This window comes from Psittacula echo (genome assembly GCF_963264785.1).
Source record: "Psittacula echo genome assembly, chromosome: Z".
Classification (NCBI taxonomy): domain Eukaryota; kingdom Metazoa; phylum Chordata; class Aves; order Psittaciformes; family Psittacidae; genus Psittacula; species Psittacula echo.
Genome location: NC_137742.1, coordinates 35,348,706 through 35,367,690, shown reverse-complemented (window position 1 = coordinate 35,367,690; position 18,985 = coordinate 35,348,706). Strand labels below are relative to the sequence as shown.

Below are 18,985 nucleotides of genomic sequence, written 5' to 3'. Positions count from 1 at the left end.
AGGCTTCTAACCACTGATGTTTTAAAGCTGTGTGAATATATAAGAATGTTTGCCTGCATTTTCTCTTTTTCTGAAATGCAAATATGTTTTAGGTTTGATACTTGCAGGGAACCACTTGAACGTATGACCTACACACACTCCCTGTAAGATGACAAGTCAATTAAAAAGAAAAATCTGCCAGTCTTGTAATCTTGACATGGCTGACTGAACTGTGACTTTTGCACATAAGGATGGCACAATGGAAGCTATACTGTGGACTATACAGTATTCAGCCTAAATTTTAAAGTGCCTTCTGTGTGCTGAAGTATTACTGCAGTTAAAGAAACATATTCATATAAGGAGTTTGCAGGACCAGATTCTTAGTGTGAATTTGCACAGCTTAAAAGTAGGTGAGAAGAGGTAGTGACAGCTGTAGTAACTGCTAATTAGATTAATGCTGTAGGTTTTTTTGATTAATGTTTAATTAACCCAGCAATGACTGGTTGCATATAATTAGCACAGTATTCTGCAAAATCAAGAATGTGTTAATTGGATCAGATTTCTCAGCCTTTAAAAAATTTCCTATTAGGAATATGTTGTGCCCAGGGGCTAACAGGATTTTGATCTCTCTGCACAACTATGATGGCCTCTACTAGTATAATGATGTGGGTCAGAAAGGTGAGGAGTATGATTCGTATCACTATATGGATGCTTCCAGTAGTAATTCCATTAAAACAGCAAATCTGCATGACTTCAGTTGTGTCCACACAGAGCCTGCATGCTTACAACAGATGCAGTTAATGTGATCTCTTCCATTTCAGAGCACTCCTTGTACAAACCTACCATACAGAGAAAGACTAAGCCACGGTTGCAGAGGTCTGTGAAAATTCAGCTCAATTCCAAGTGGAGTTTGTACACTTCTGCTATTTCATTTGACTTACTGCCTCTTTTCCAAATGGGTGGGCTTCATCTTGAAAATAACTGAAGTGCTGTTTATGACAACTGCTTAAGCAAAATAAATCTTATTCTCTTAAATAAGGTGTTTATGCAGGTGTCTTTAATGCCTAATGTAATTACATCACACAGTAAAGTTACATAGAACTCTAAACTAAATTCTGTAAAACTACGTATTCCAGGGAAAAGACTGTGAAGTTGCACTCAGTACTTCATGCTGTGCTTGGTAGTTTGTTCACCATTTATGAAATATTCACAGCTAAACCCATGGCTGTCAGCTAACAAGCTTTAACATGTTTTACTGACAGGTGGTGAAATCTCTTGCGATACTTCCTCCTAAATGTACTAGCTCCTTGCTGAAATGGCAAGACGACAAGATTCCCTACTCAGAGAGAAGCTCCCTGACAGTCTGTACAGCTGCATAATCACATCATGTCTGGGAGCTCATGCTGTGCAGGATGGTGCACGTGAAGAGGTGTGGGGTTGAGGCTACCTCAGGTCCTCCACCAGGCAGCTTGCCAGTAGAAACATGAAACATTTATACTGAATTATAAATATTTCGTATTTGCTGTTTTGCTAAACCAAACTCCCTGAATATCTGGTATGCAGCCACCAACTTCAGCTCCCCTGAAATCTCTCACTGACAGCTGCACACACTCCCTCTGCTCAGATGAGAAAGAATGGGGATAAGAAGACGCTGTAGCTGGCCTGCTGCAAGAATATTGATAAAAATGTTTATTGTCCACACTGAGAAAAATATCATCCTGTTTACAGTGCCTTGTGCTCCACGGCACCAATAAAATGTCCTTCAACTTGAAAAACTAAAAATTGAACAAAAGCTAAAATGAATAATAACAGGAAAAGTCAGGGACAGCTCTTATGTTTCTCTAAGGCCTTTTCTGAGGCATTTTACTTCTGCTGGTTTCGGATGTTGCTATTGCCAGTCATTTAGTTCAGCTGGCAGCTGCAGCCTGCAGTTGGGGTGGTCAGACAGAACCGGCATGTGCCTAAGCTGTCTTTATGAAAAGGGCAGTATCTCAGCTTAACCCTCTGCTGAAGCTGGCTTAAACTCCCTTCGTATTGCAATAGATATAGAAGCTATTCAAGCAGTGTGCTGCCTGCATTTTAGTCAGCATCTCCTGGAAGGAGAGAGGTGTTAGAAGACCTAATACTAGGACATCTACTGTAATGCCCACTGGGCATTACCTGAATAGAGCTCCTTATATCTACTGAGGCAGACAGTTCATAAAACATACCTTGCCTTTGATTTTTCTGGCAATTAGATCAGGCAGAAAATGGAGCCCAAGTGACACTTTCTTTTCCTTTCACATCTATTGCCTCATCCTCATTATGTGACCTTACGACTGATAAAACTGGGCCAGGACAGCTTTTGTTTCAGCACAGCATGTCATTAACACAGACCTCTTTACATTTTTATTACATGGATCTTCATGACACGAAGGATTTTGTGCCCATTCTAGAGTTAACACGTCTCCTATGGCCATCAGCAAGGTTTACAAAGAAGTAACAATGCAATAGTGATGCAAAAAAGAAGTGGTAGTAGCAAACTGTACAATTTAGAAGGACACAGGAAGATGGGCACTGTTGAGAAGGCTGATTTCTCAACCCAGGAGATACCTGTGCTCAGCATCCCTTCTGTACAAGGAGCACAATTGGGCTCAAAGTGAATCCTGGAAAACAGTCTCATAAAACAAGGGGTTTGTAAGCAGTTAAGAATCACTGGAGTCACAGTGCATACCTCTCTCCTGCATGCGCTCTCCATAACCGAGCATCAGCTGTTACTGCACATGGCTTCATTTTAGCATGCTGATTTAATATTTACAGAGTGCCAATAAAATTTATATGATGACAGCTGGTGGCTCCTGTGGTAATTTATAAACAGCAACAACAACACAGCACAGGCATCAGAAATTCCAAGAGGAATTCTATGCCATTGTGCAATATTCAACACTGAAGAATGTGGGTATTTTCTAATTTTGCAGACTTTTAATAATCTTTGTGTAAGGCATCCATACTGAACTTTAAGTAAAGTCCATATTATGCAAAGTTATTATTTCCCCTAGGTATGTTGTTTTCATTCAGAATGGAGCTCACCACAAAGACTCCTTATCTATCTATCTGGATTTGATACTCTGTCAAAAGTGTCAAGTAATCTCTGTGGTCTGAACCTTTGCAAGTTCAATTGAGAAGTTCAGCAGATGACTGCCTGCTTTTTTACTTGTGCTCTGCTTCCCCAAAAGAAATACTAACAAATGTGAACTGGTGTGCAGATGACTGAGCCAGAATAGACTACTGCCCTTATTCTGCAACCTGTATTTACTCTGCACATCTATGAGTAGAGAAAAGTAAAACACAATCTAATGTCTGGATATTACCAGTGTACCACTACAGAAATGCAAACACCTGGTACATCATTAGAAGATTACATTATTGACTGACTCTTCTTCATTCTACCAAAAAACCTTCATCAATCACACTATCCCTCTTTGTTTATCTTTCCTCTTTATTTCCAAAGTCTTGATTTCCTTTCCACTCCTTGTCAGTTTGTTTGCCATCATTTACATTTATTCTTCAAATCAGTGAAAAGCTTTGTGTCTTTTACATATAGCCATAAATTCAGATGTGAAATTTGTCATGGAAGAGAAGCACAGGTAGGTTTTTTTATTACAACAACCTTTCCAGGATTCTTTTCCCCATATTTTTTAATAGTCCAATTGATATATCTATTATTTTTGGTGGTACCTGTTCCTAGGGACATATGTAGATTGTTCTGGAGGAAGTGCTATCTTCTGTCTTGAACATGCTTCATTCTCCTTCTAGACAACCTCCAGTTCCTGCTAAGACTATGTATTTTCAGGTCAGAGCAACTTTAGCTTCGAATGTTAACAGTTGCCCTGTATAACAGAAGACTCTGGACACTGAAAAATAAATCAGGACAGGGTCCACAAAAGCCTGAAATCCACCTAAATACTAACCTGGCTTTCTGGGCACTGTCTTTTCAGAAAAATCATATTATGATTTAAATTTTAGGAAAAATGTTATAAGTAATAAAGAAGAGTTTTCTGTGGTGATCATATTACTCTTCCTCCATTTCATCCATCATTGTGTAGGAAAAATGCTCTGGGGCAAGAGCCCATAATTTACAGTGGGAACTATGCCACTCAGACAGATGGGGTTACCTTTAGGTAGCCAAAAGATCGTATTTGTGCATCAGCAATGGGTGCTCAAGCCATGATTCCCAGCTGGGAGCACTGAAAATGCTGTCTGCTACAAGCTGTCTGTGGCTTTTAGCCGCTGCTAATCCCTTGTGGGTTAGAATTATCTTTTAAAAACAGATTGGCTTCTGTGGCCAGGTAAAGGCCCTCTGTGAGCACAGGACACAGCACAGCAGGGTACACAAGTGTCATGAAAGTTTCACAACTGGCCTATGCTGAATGAGGAAAGATGCTAAAAGTATAGAATTACAAGAATAATCCTTTATTCATGCTCGTGAGGTGTCCCATTCAAATCTGGGCACACCACATGCAGCTTTTTACACATGGTTCTTATACCTTTCAAGCATTCAGATACAATATTTCTTGCACACACATACTTCTATTTTGAAAACCAACTATAATTCTACAATGCAATTCACCTCCTTCTTTCTTGATGTAGGTGTCCCTAGATCCTAGGGAACCTAGTTCAAGCCTGGAGCTGGTCTTGCTATAGTTACTTATCTACGATGCTGCATAATGGGAGGATTTCACACAAGTGGCTGGGATGCTGGAGGTTATATGAGTAGCAAATGGGTATCCGTTCTTCCTGGATGGCTTCAAGATTCTGAGAAATAAAGAAAAATATCCTTAAGGTGGGAACTGTCTTTCTCCTTCTTGCAGTGAACTGGGCCTTTCAGTTACGCTGATTTAACCATGATTGTGGTTATATATCAATGGTTAGAAATAAATATATATATATGTGGTTTTATATATATATAAATAAATGTGCCTTAAGAAAGGTAATATGGTTTCACACTATTAAGTTAATGCAATTCATACCACAGACTACTTGGTGCAATAGTTAGGGAACCAGCTTCGAACAGGAGCCCGCAGACCGAGACAGAGGCCCTGCGCGCAGCACTTACGTTTTGCCAGGGACTGCGAAAGGACAGTACACGTAAAGGAGACAGCAATCACCTTGATAAGCGGCTGCGCTCTGGAACGGCCCTGCACTGGAGAAACACGGCCACACACCCTAAAGCGGACCAGGAGAGCCGGCTTCCCACAGCCTCCCATCGGGTAGTAACTGCCATAAGCAAAGACATCCCGCATCACTCCCACTGCCCGAGCACAGCCCCACAGATGACTAAACTCCCCTCAACCTCCCCTCAGGCTCCGCCCCCATCGTGAAATCCCGACCACCCGGTCAGTGCGCGCATGCGCAGCTCGCCCTGCGGAAGCGGAAGGGTGTCTGTGCCGGGGGAAGGGGCGGTTGGGCGCGTGCGTTGCCATGGAGAGAGGGGGAGAGGAGGGCGCTTGACGGCGGCCCCCCCCCCTTCTCCCGCCCGGCGTCGCCCAACGGTTGGTTCCGCTTCGCGCCGCGGGGGAGGGGGGAGGGGGGAGGGGCTGCCGCCCGGCGCGGGGTCGGGGGAGCTGCGCCGCTCGCTGGGCACGGGGGCGAGCGCCTGCCCCGCGGTGTCCCCGTGCCAGAGCGCTGCGCTCCGCTGCAGGAGGGGCCGCTCCGGCCTTGGGGTGGCGGGCAGCGCTGGAGCCCTGCGGCACTGGGGAGGGGGGCTGCAGCAGGCTGACCCTGCGGCGCGCTGTGTTAGCGCTGCCGTGCCAGCCCTGGGTGCTGCTTCACCTGTATTCACTGTGACTGCAGGAGTGCTGGTTTCTGCACAGACACCTGGGGAGGGAAGCCCTTAGCCGGGATCCTGGCTATATCCTTACCTGAGAGATAAATAAATACTGCTGTCACTTTCATCAAGACCAACAGTGCTGCTTTCTCTGCCAAATGGCGAGGAGGGCGAGTGCTGCCTTTGGGGTGGCAGTGGGAGGGGTGAGGGCTCCGGCAGCGCGGCATAAGGAAGCACAGTGCCCTCTGACCTCTCCAAGTATCATACCTCAATTTTACATCTCCAGGAGTCAGTAAAACAAGATTGTACATCTTCCTGTCCTTCCCGCTGAGGATCCAGACAGTGATAGGCTTAAGTAACATAGACGATGTGCCTACAAGTATCTGTTTGCTCAGCAGTGGGTGAAGATAGTGTTCATGGATTGTGATCAGTGAGGATATAGTGGGCATTCATTAACACTGAGCCACATCCCAGCCAAAGCCCAGGTGGCATCTCTGTTGAATGCAGTAGGTGTTTACAGCTACGCCTTGCAAGAGCCTATCTATAGAAAGAACTTGGGTGGGAACGTCTTTGCCAACCTTCAGCAGCCTGTCAACAGCCACCTAGCAACTGTATTGCCAAGGGCTTTACCAACAACCATCTATTGGGTAGATACCTGCAATGCTAGGTACACCGCCTTTAGTCATGGCAAAAAAATGCTGCTGCTTGTATTATCTGGTTGTTCAGATACTAGTCTGTTAAACGGAAGAGCTGCAGAAGGCACAAGGGTAATTGTATTCTGACACCTGATAACATCATGTAAGTGGTTTCTTTAAAATGTAATTGAAAGTAATTTAGTTGTTTGGTTTAAGGTTTGGGGGTTTGGGTTTGTCTGTTTCTGGTGAAGTATATTGTTAGTTTTATATCAGTAGTTTTTGGCAGTAATTGTTAAGATTTAAAGAAAATCACAGATCTAAACCCACAGGTTTTGATGGAGGCTCTTGATTGCTGTGGCCTTGCCTTGGCTGTCAATAATATTACAGCAAGTGTTTGTCTTGCGTTTCTGCTCTCTGTTCCCTTTTCTCTTTGAATTGCTTAGAATGCAGCCTTTTCAGAAAGTGGTGTTTTTCTCACCCTATAAATGTATTTTATAGAGCATAGTATTGTTCAGTCTGTGCGGAGTCTTAAAACTGGTTTCACAGTTGTCCTGGTTTTGGCTGGGATAGAGTTATTTTTCTTCGTAGCAGCTGGTACAGTACTGTGTTTTGGCTGTAGTCTGAGAACAATACTGATAACACACTGGTGTTTTAGTTGAACAATACTAAATATTATTGCTCTGTGTCACTCTGGACTTGTTTAAGCCTTTGGGAAAAAAAGTTAGGGAAGTCAGATGTCACAAGTCTCCCTTTCCTTACTGAAGTTGAAGTCCAGGGCTGAGCTGAGGCAGAATGTCTAGGGTCTTGTTTTCCAGTTATGTATCAAAGCAGGAACCATAAGAATGCAAGGAGCAGGATGTCACCATGGGTAGCTGTCATCCTTCTTAGGATGGGAAATTGAGTAGTCCTTGTATTGGGTTTATATATGAAGCAGAATTTTCTAAGAATGTTTTGGGACAGTCTTGGTGCAAAATTGTATACTTTTTATTGAAGGTTGCAATCAAATGAACCAATTAAAATAAACTTTATTCCATGGTAAGATTCCGGGCTAGTGCAATGCTTTCTTGTTCCTCAGAAGTGAGTTTTGGTGCCTGACTCATTCTGTGGTCTCATTATTCAGTGGGTGTCACATCAGAAGTGATACTGGAGGTGACTGTAATGAACAAATACGGAGTTTATGACACTATTGATTTGGACAGAATGAAAGGTTTCTGAAAAAATGCTGTCCAGTCACTGCATAGTAAAACTAATTTTTGGAAAGGCAAGAACAATTCTTGATCATGTAGGAAAGACTCAGGCATATTTTGGAAAATCAGAACTTTTCACAGCCACAGCTACTGTTTGTTTTCAAATATTTTGAGATGTTTATTTAGAAAAAATGGCTATGAATTAGAGTAAGAGGGAAGAAAGCCACAAAACCTCCAACATTAGTGTTGTGTATTTTATCCTAAATTACTTTGTTGGAAAATCTTTAGGCACTGCGTGTGTGAATGCTGAGTGTATATGGATATAAATCACTTAGTTGTTTCTTTTCAACTGATTTGTTGTAAACCTGTTCATATACTTTTTGCTCCACATATTATAGTTATTTTTATCAGAAATGATGCATCCTAAAGAACAGAATTATTTGAGATTAGTCTTCTTTTCTTTTGATGTTGTATTTAAAAGAGTAAATACACATTTTTTAAAAAAAAAGTATGTTTAAAAAGTGAAGACTACAAATTCACTTTGTCCATGTGTTAAATTGGAATCTCCTGCTTTCTACCTAATCATCAGAATGTGCGTGTTATAGGTTTTCTTTATACCACTTCTTTCCTTTACGTATTTATTTATGGTACATAAACCAAGAGGGAGAGGGGGGAAAAAGCTGACTTTACTGGAGGGAGTCAGTATATTAACGTTGCTTATGCAGTAATGCTGACAAAAGTATAATGAAAAATATGAAACTTATTTTTTCAATATAATATACATGCAGGAAGCAACTACATCATAGTTTAAAATAACTAAACCACATTGACAGTAGTGCAGTTTTATACAGACCTTTTTTCATGAACGCTCCCATCGTTTTAAGTCTATATTGAAATTATGAATGGCCTGGAACTGAAATTCAAGGAACGATGGTTAGAATCAGCATGTCAGTTCCAATGTGAGATGCAAAGCATCTGGGTATTTCTGTGAATGGCTTGAGAGGAAGCTCTACTCAATGAGATGAGGTATGAAGAACAGAATAGGAGGTAATCTATTATACGCTGCCTCTGAAAACAGTGATGATGATTATTTCACTCTTTTCTATCTCTTTCAGAAAAGATACAGAAAACGATGGTGAAAAAAATCACTTTCTTGAGAATGGGGCCTTTTTTTGCATAATTCCAACTTAATTGTGGAACATTCCATCAAAGGTATGGATTTGGGTGTGGTGGTGGTGTTTGGTTTTGTTTTGCTTTTTTTTTTAATTATAAAAGTAAATAATGTCATGCAGGCAAAAGTTAGTCATTGAGCTGTAAAAATTTGGTATATATTTCAATTACAGGCATTCCCATAGTTTTCTCCAGAATCTCTCTTACTGCTTTATTGCTCACACATTATGCTTAGTAGGTCATTTGTAAACGAGCATTTCAGTGCTTGCATCTCTGTTTTGTTTGTTGAGTTGCTGTTTTCCCTTCTGAGGAAGGACTGTGGACTCATGGAATCTCTGCTGCCCTGGTGAGATGGAAAACAGGCAGATCCCCGAGCAGTCAGCGGTGTTTCTAGCTCCCTTCGGGTTTTTTGGCCTCTGTGTTTCTGTCACTCTGAATGATTTCCCCTTCATAAATTCATGCTGACTACTACCAATCACCTTGTCCTTACTGTGTCAGGAAACAGTTTGCAGGATTATTTGCTCCACCTTCCCAGAGATCAGGATGAGGCCAAGAGGCCTGTATTTGCCTGGATCTTCCCTTTTTGCCCTTGAAAACAGGGTTGATGCTTGCTTTCCTCAGTCCTCTGGAACCTCACCCATCAGCTTAAAGCTTTCAGACAGTTGAGAGTGGCCTCACAATGACAGGGACAGCTGTCTCAGCACTCACAGTGGCATCTCATCAGGTCCCACAGAAGTGTTACGTCCAACTTGTTTAAAGATTTCTTAATCTGATTCTTCCTCATTTAGAGTCTTTGTAGCTCCAGACTTGCCCACCAGTCTCAGGGGGCTGGAATTTCAGAAAACAGGTCTTACCTGTTGAGCAAGGTGAAGAAGGCTCTGACATTTTGGCATTGTTTCACCAAGTACCCATCCCATTTAGCATCAGGCCTGTGTTTCCCCTAGCCTTCTGTATGCTGCTCATGTACCTGTACAAAACTTTTGACCTTCATATCGCTCACCAGATTCAACTCCAGGTGCACCTTGTTTTTCCTAACTCCATCTCAGTATAACCAAATGGTGTTCCTGTATCAGGTGTGTGCACACACTTGATGTAGCTCCACTTCACCTCTGTTTTGTTGATTGTAAGATCTCTATTGCCCACGTGACCCTGCATTCCTTTGCTTGCAAATCCTGACCACGACTTCCTCACTCAATTGTACGTCACCCCTCTCTTTCCATCGTTTCTAGTCTAAGCCTTCCCTTAGCAAGTTGACTAGCCTTTTGGCAAAGATGCTTTTGCCCCACATGGTCAGTGGACCTCATCACCTGGCAGTTCTTTGAACTTAGAGAAGGTCCCATCATTGTAAAGGCTGAGTCCCTATTGTTGATGTCAGCTGCATAATGACTTGTTTTTGCTGGTGGGATTCATAGACTCCTCCAGTCCTTCCCCTTCATGAGCAGGACAAAATATACACCACCTGGCTACCAGGCACTGGCCAACACCCTCTGAGCACTGTAGTTGTGCTTGATATGTTCCTGGCCTCCCTTGGCTGTATCTGTGGTACCCATATGGAGGAGCACCTGAGGATAACAATCTGAAGGCCGGACTACTACTAGCCTCAGTAACAGCCTATCTGTGGTGTCCAGGAGCCAAGCCCCAGGCAAGCGGCAAACCTTCCTGGTGAAGGTGGCAGAGGTGCTTCTGTCCCAGCAGCAGAGAGTTTCCCACCGCTTTTCCTTGCCCCATCCTGCCGCACTGCCATAGGATGCCAGCTCAGAGGCTTCATTGGACAGAGGTCTCTGCCTGCTGCCAGGGCTCTGAACCTGCTCTGTAGATCAGAGCTGCAAGTTGAGCAGGAATGGTCTTCCTAGTGCTAGAGCTTGCAAGCTCACAGGCTTCACCTGACTTGGCATCTCCATGCCCAGCTTGACAAGATAAGGTTCTGCCGGCCCCTCTCTGTGCAGTAGGGGCTCCTGTAGCCGCAGGGTCTTGGAGGGAATCTAGTCTCTCCTTTTCTGCATCCCTGATGTTACACAGTCTGCTCACCTCCTCCCACAGCTTCTCTGCTTGACAGATCCTCTGTCAGTGCATGCTTAGAAGGATATGAAATGTTTTCTTAGTTCTAAACCTGCTGGTTGCCAAAGTTAACTTATAACAGAGGCACACTAATAGCTGGTGGATTCAGGAGTATAATGCTAAATCAATTATATGTCTAGAAACTGTACATAATTTTGTAGTGCATTAATACTGTGTATACAACAGACTCTGGTACTTGCATGCTACATATAGTAAAATTAAAAAAGAACAGTAGATGTAGGCCTGAACAGTTTTTATGATTTTCATGAACTTATAAAGAGTTTTAAGGGCATGGTAGCTGTATTCAGTATACAACATGAATTTATAAAAAAAGTGTTAGCACATATGATGAATTTTTAGGATAAAAATAAGCACTTAATACTCTGCTATACTTGAATGGAAGCACTGTTGCACCAGAAGATAACAAGCAAAGGGTTATGATAAATGGTGCATAAGAGAAGTGTGGAAGAATGTCGGATAGCTTATTTGGATCTGATTTTGATTAGACATCTAGGAAAAGAAGAAAACAATGCATTAATGAAACTTGTCAGTAATATTAAGCAGAGAAATTGAAAATGCAAGTGAGGAAACATGAAGTAAGTAAGAAAACCCTGGAAACAGACACATAAGATGCAATTTCAGTGCAACAAGAGGAAGCTCAAATGGATAAATCCTGAAGCCCAGAAATAAGGGAAACTAATGGGTTAGGAGAATAGCTTGGCGTTTATGTGTGTGTTGCAATAATAAGACACATATATGAAAGCAGCTTGACAAAAAAAGCAACAGTAGTAATCCTTCCCTTGAAGATTGTACTGACTAGTGCTTCCAATTTAGTGCGGCATTTTTATGAAGATCAGTTTATGAAGCTCCAGTGTTCATACTGTAGGACTTGGTGGAGTTTCTTCAGTCTAAAACAAAAAATAACCCAGCACACTAAAATATCAGAATGAAAACATCAATGTTTTAAGTGTAATTAATAATGAGAAAACTATTTTACAAGACCTCTTATTGATCTACATGAAAGATATTAGGGTAGAGTGGTTTCTTTCCCTACTGGTCTGCTATAAATGCCACAAAGGATGTTTTTTAAGCAGGGGAACATGACAGATTCCTAGGGAAGCTTGTGAGTATTTTAGCATGCAAGCTTTTAAAAATAATCTTGAAATATAGTTGGTAGACTGCAATAGGTAGGTGGAATGAATCCTAGCATAACATAAGTCATTCCCTATGTTTCTTTTTTGCTTTGCAACCTTTTTATTTTGATGGCATATTTCTCTAATATTTATATCCTTTGCTGCTGCTAGCTGGCTGTCAGTTGCTTACTTTACCTGTTACTTAATAGTTTTTCCAGGTATATGTTTTACTTGCATCTTGATAAATGTTTTATTTTAGTGGGATATAACTAATGAAATAATAAACTATTTCTCTTCCTGATACTTGAACAGTGCATGTGAAATGTCTCTAAGTTTTCATTTAATTCCTTAAATCAGTAGCTGACAGGTTTGGTTGTTGTTTTGTTTTTTGGTTTTTTTTCCTATTTGAATGTATGTAGGACCCTATAGGTTGCATGATACTAGCTAATTTCTCTTTTTTAAAATTATTTTTTTTAATTTGTCTCTCTAGGATAATTTTTGATTCCTGGGTGGTGACAGATTATTACCTGTTTGCATTCAATGGGACGACGAATTCACTTTGTGGTTGACCCTCAGGGTTGGTGCTGCATGGGTCTGATTATCTTTGTTTGGCTGTACAATACAATCTTTATTCCAAAAGTCATCCTTTTTCCTCACTATGAAGAGGGACATATTTCAGTTCTTGCAATTCTGTGTAAGTCCTAGCCGGTTTTTATACCAGTAAAAATAGTGCATTTGGGTAATAGTTAATATGTACGAGAAAGATGAGAAAAAGAGAAGACAAGAGGTGAAGCATAAAGGATAAAAGTACTGAGGTGCATGCATCCTACAATTTTGTGTTCTGAGAAGCTGAGACTTTCTTTCATTTCAAAGGTGTTCTGGTAAAACACGTTTGTGTGGAAACTGGGGAAAAGCGTTAATATGGTTTTCAAATGCTGTAGCTAAAACTTGTTGACATAATTTCAGGCGAACAATTCTTAGTGCTTGTCAGAATTCAGGGTGGTAGTACTGGCAAACAAAATTTTGGTAGTTTTGTCATAAAAGTGACAAATGACCTGGGTGCGTCAGCTAATATGAGTTACGGTAACGAGTTTTTCTGGAGAAAGGCTCGGATTATAACTGGAACCAGCTTTAAAGTGAAGATTGACTATTGGGAATGTCCTTTTCATGTGTAGGCTTTTTCTGCTAATACAATAGTGAAGGAACTTCTTAAATATAGTCATTCTGTTAAAATAATTATTAATATAATCATTAATTAATTATTAAATTTAATTAAATTATTTATATTTATTTTATATTAATATTAATAATCTTTATAATTTATATTTATATTATATTTAATTAAAAATTAATTAAATAATAATCTAATAATTAATATAATTATTAATATAATATAATAAACATGTCATTCTGTTGGTGCTTCAAAACAGTGTTCACTGCTATGTTTTCCTTTCCCTTTTTAAGACTGGGGAGTACTTAATATTTTAGACTGCATAGTATCAAATATATGCCTGGAATTGAATGAGAAGGCTGAGTAATTTCTAACTCAGTGCTGGAGTATCTATATTTTTGATGCAGTGTACAGTGGGTATTTTGTACACCTGAAGAAAACTAACAAGGTCTTACTTATTTTTTTAGGTTATTACTTCTGCTCATTGTTTTGTATAGCTTCATTACTAAGAGCCTCAGTCGCTGACCCAGGAAAACTACCTGAAAACCCAAAGATACCGATTACAGGTACGTTAAGTTGTTTCTGTATAATTGAATAAAAGTTATTTTCATGTCCTCAAAATAATTAGGAATCAATTTGATTTTGTGAGATTTGATGAAAGCTATGAGCAGTTTCTGCTGGAGCCTATGTTGTTGATGAGATTAAAATTGATATGGCTCTGTTTTTAACGTGTAAGTTCCTACAACTTTCCCTTTTATAGGCTTTTCTAGAACTTTTCGCTTGTATAGAAGTTTTGAAAACTTCTTCAAAACTTGTATTCCATCAGAAGTTCAGTTATTTAGGAACTTCTGCTAGGAAATTTTTGCATATGAAGATTTTTTTTGCATTCTAGGCTTTCAAACACATTGCATATACTTCTAACTTGATAATACTTAATAAAAAATGTTTAGAGATAATTAGTCATTGTAATTCCATAGCTTTTTTCCTAGTAGATTTGTAAGATATCCAAGGTGGTAGTAGAAAGTACAGGATTTTACCTATGTATTTTCTACACAATTTTTTTCAGTGTCTTATGTTTGTGTGGGCTGTTAACCAAACAAATGTGATGCTAAGTACATTGCTTTGCTATGGGGTAGCAAATTAACATGTTAGATTTCCCTTCTGTCCTTGTGAATTTATTTCACAATTCCTTACTGGTGTCTGAGGCTCCAGAAATAGAAGGGAGTTTGAAACCTTAATAATTCTCCACAGAGAAAGCCAATATTTTTAGGAACTGTTGAATGCTATTAAGGTGCTTATCTAATGCAGAGAGATTTTATATAGCAGTTTTGAATGGAGTAGATCTATTAAATAGCGTGAGCTTTGTCACATTAACAGAAAATACTTTTTGAATGTAGAAAATGCATGAAATGGAGTGAGGGGTGAATATTTCAGTCTTTTTTTGTTGTTCCTGGCATTTGCCACATTGTATTTCACTCTCTCTTCCTACTGCTAGTACAATCTAGGGTAATATGATTGGAAACATGTTCGGTTTACCCTCAGCACTGATGTTACAAGGTGCCCAGACTAGGCAGCACATAGTAGGAAGGGGTGTAGCTCTCTGGGATTCAGATGTAAAAAACTGATTGCAGAAAATCTCCTGTCAGTGTTCTTTCTGCTTTTGGTAAATGATCCTTTGATCCAGTAAAAGGAAAGGTGGCTGTCCTGGGTTCAGCAGCAGCAGTCAGTTTTTCTCCTTCTTAGTAGCTGGTGTAGCGCTGTGGTTTTGACTTTCGGCCTGGGAATGATACTGATAAAGCCGATGTTTTCAGTTGCTGGTCAGAATGTTTACCCTGACCAAGGACTTTGTGAGTCTCATGCTCTGCCAGGGAGGAGGAGAAGCCGGGAGGAAGCAGGGACAGGACTCCTGACCCAACCTAGCCAAAGAGGTATTCCATACCACAGCACGTCATGCCAGGGGATGTAACTGGGAGTTACCCGGAAGGGCACGTCCTTTTCTCTGTCGGGCTCATTTCTGGCGGGCGGTATCATATTCTCTTCCCTTGTTATTTCTCTTATCATTATTATTATTGGTGGTAGCAGCAGTGATTTGTGTTATACCTTAGTGACTGGACTGTTCTTATCTCAGCCTGTGGGAGTTACATTCTTTCGATTCTCCTCCCCATCCCTCTGGGGAGGGGCGGGGGGGAGTAGAAACTGCGTGGCTGACTTGCCGATGGGCTTAAACCACGACAGTTCTTTTTGGCGCCCAACGTGGGCCACGAAGGGTTGAGATAACAACAGATCTGACCAGAGTGTGTCTAATCGTATTTGCGATACGCATTCAGTGTTTTGGATTAATAGTCACTTGTCACAATGCTGATTTATTGGCTCTCAAAGTTGTTGGTTTTGATCTCACAGTTTCAATATGCCGTAGCTTACTTAGAGCCGGTATTTGCTGTGTTAGTGTTTTTCAAGTGTGGGGCTTGGGCTAAGGTTATTGTCTCATTGTATTTTATGGTAATGACTTGTAATACAATAGAATCATTGATCATGAAACTGATCTGGCTTATGTTCCCAGTGTGGTCACCACCTTTATACTTTGAGAAGTATATAATACAAGTGCCTAGCAATTACACATGTTTTTTCTCCTTCCTGGGTGGTCAACCTATAAAGGAGACATTCTCTTACCCTCCCAGTGCCCCTCCCAGACCGTTTACAGCATCCTTTGAGAGTTTTGAAGTTTTTGAATGGCCTTTTAATATTGTTGAGACCTGTTTGCTGATTGTGATGGGGGTCACCATGTTGGCACGCATACAGAGTGTGTTTTGTCCACAACCATTACGTCTGATCTCAAGAGTTCAGGAGAGTCAGGTTTGGGTCTTGTCTGGGGTTAGATGACGATATAGGGGAACTGAGAGATTTTCCCCGAGACTGGACAGCCATGAGTGGCAGGGTGTGTGGGAGAGTATGGGCAAGTATCTAGGTCAGTGGGCCCCTCCAGTGCTTTGGAATTTCACCACCGAACAAGTGCAAAATCCAGAAGAATTAGTAAAACACTTAAATGAGGTGTGTTGTCATCCTGGTCATACCAGAGAGGGACAAATCATGTCAACGTGCTGGGGCTTGGCCTGTGCTTACAGAGCCTTGTTCAACACTATCCAGCACCTTCAAAAGGAAAAAAATGTCCCTGGATCTGAGGGCGAAGCAACAGACAGCGCAGCTACTCCAGCTCCGAGCACAGCAGCTACACCACCCCCAGCGACAAATACAGCAGCTACTCAAGCTTCGACTGCAACAGACAGCAAAGCTACCTCAGCTCCAAGCACAGCAGCTACACCACCCCCAGTAACAAGTACTGTTGCTACTCAAACCACAGTGATAATGACTGCAGCTAAACCAGAGGACCAATTCATACCAATATCGATTGCCCCTGTACGCAAGAGAAAAAGCAAAAAAGAGGCAAGAAGGGTGAAGCAAGATGAAGAAACAGTGTACTCACCACTCAGGACAGCATCTGATCAGGAGTCATCATCCCATGACGAAGAAGAAGAAGAGGTGACTTCTCGACCTCGGACCTCAACCAAGCTACGGAATATGCGAAAAGATTTTACCCGTCAACCAGGGGAGCACATCATCACCTGGTTGCTCCGATGCTGGGACAATGGGGCCGATGGTCACGAACTAGAAGGTACGGAAGCCAAGCAGCTGGGATCACTTGCTAGAGAAGGGGGAATTGACAAAGCAATTGCAAGAGAGAAAAAGTCCCTCAGTCTTTGGAGGCGGCTCTTGGCAGCTGTGAAAGAAAGGTTTCCATACAAGGATGATGTTACGAGTCGTTCGGCCAAGTGGACTACTTTAGACAAAGGCATCCAGTCTCTGAGGGAATCAGCCATCGTAGAGATGATCTATCACACCAAACCAAATAACGGAGATATACCCATAGACCCAGATGAAGTCAAATGTACACGACCCATGTGGCGAAAACTTACACGGAATGCACCGTCGTCATATGCCCATTCATTGGCAACAGTAACCTGGAATGACGTAGTACCACTAACAGTGGATGAAATGATTCATAAACTCCGAGAGTTTGAAGACAGTCTCACCCCTTCCATCATTTCAGCTGTGGAAAAACTGTCCCAGGATCTCAAACAATTGAAGGACGATCTATCTGATTTATCCAGCTCCTCACGTGTGCCAACACACGTCTCAGGTATTAACAAAAGGTGTCCTATTGTTCGAGAGAGAAGATATGGAAGGCATACACCACGGGCCACCCTGTGGTTTTACCTGCGGGATCACGGAGAAGACATGACGAAGTGGGATGGAAAACCTACTTCAGCTTTGGAGGAACGGGTACGTGAATTGAAAATAGGAACAAGGGTCAAGGCTGATCAGGAACAAGGGTGCAGCCATGAGAGCTGCGGCTTCAGTCTCTGGTGAGCAGGTTCCCAGATGGAGCGGAAGAGCTGACTTTACTCCAGCTCCTGTGATAATGAAGAATAATCCCTTTCAACATGACGTAAGTGTCCAACGTTATGATGACTGTTAGAGGGGCCCTGCCTCCAGCCAGGTGGAGGTAGGGGACAATCGGATTTACTGGACTGTGTGGGTCGGATGGCCTGGCGCATCAGTCCCACAGAAGTATAAAGCTCTCGTAGATACCGGTGCACAGTGTACCCTGATGCCGTCAAGCTGTCAAGGGGTGGAACCCATCTATATCTCTGGAGTGACAGGAGGATCCCAAGAGTTGACTGTACCGGAGGCTGAGATCAGCCTGACTGAGAGGAAATGGCAAAAGCACCCCATTGTGACTGGTCCAGAGGCTCCATGCATCCTCGGCATAGATTACCTCAGGAGAGGGTACTTCGAAGACCCAAAAGGGTACCGATGGGCTTTTGGTATTGCTGCTTTGGAGACTGAGGAAATTGAGCAGCTGTCCACCTTGCCTGGTCTCTCAGAGGATCCTTCTGTTGTGGGGTTGCTGAAGGTCGAAGAGCAACAAGTGCCAATCACGACCACAGCAGTGCACCGGCGGCAATATCGCACCAACTGAGACTCCCTGATTCCCATCCATAAACTGATCCGTAGTCTGGAGAGTCAGGGAGTGATCAGCAGCATCCACTCACCCTTTAATAGCCCCATATGGCCAGTGCAAAAGTCTAATGGAGAGTGGAGACTAACAGTAGACTATCGTGGCCTGAATGAAGTCACACCACCATTGAGTGCAGCCGTACCGGACATGCTAGAACTTCAGTATGAACTGGAGTCAAAGGCAGCCAAGTGGTATGCCACGACTGATATTGCCAATGCATTCTTCTCAATTCCTTTGGCAGCAGAATGCAGGCCACAGTTTGCTTTTACTTGGAGGGGCGTCCAGTACACTTGGAACCGACTGCCCCAGGGGTGGAAACACAGCCCTACCATCTGCCATGGACTGATCCAGAATGCACTGGAACAGGGGCAAGCTCCAGAACACCTGCAATACATTGATGATATTATTGTGTGGGGCAATACAACAGAAGAAGTCTTTGAGAAAGGGAGAAAAATAATCCAAATCCTGCTGAAAGCTGGTTTTGCCATAAAACGGAGTAAGGTCAAGGGACCTGCACAGGAGATTCAATTTTTGGGAATAAAATGGTGAGATGGACGTCGCCAGATCCCTACAGATGTGATAAACAAAATAACAGCAATGTCTCCACCAACTAATAAGAAAGAAACACAAGCTTTCTTGGGTGCTGTGGGGTTCTGGAGAATGCACATCCCAAATTACAGTTCGATTGTAAGCCCTCTCTATCATGTAACCCGGAAGAAGAATGATTTTAAACGGGGCCCTGAGCAACAACAAGCCTTTGAGCAAATTA

The 18,985-nt window shown here is 42.0% G+C and overlaps 1 protein-coding gene across 1 annotated transcript in view; it reads left to right on the top strand.

The window, feature by feature from the left end:
• Positions 1-11,936: 11,936 nt before the first annotated feature.
• The window catches only part of ZDHHC21 (zDHHC palmitoyltransferase 21), a gene marked incomplete at its 3' end in the record, with an annotated part of 37,197 nt that continues 30,148 nt past the window's right edge, over positions 11,937-18,985 (top strand). Inside the window, exons 1-2 of the mRNA XM_080638244.1 lie at positions 11,937-12,662; positions 13,607-13,705. Of these exons, the coding sequence (XP_080494370.1) occupies positions 12,509-12,662; positions 13,607-13,705 (253 nt within the window). The 5' untranslated portion in view covers positions 11,937-12,508. The remainder of the gene's footprint in view (positions 12,663-13,606; positions 13,706-18,985) is intronic.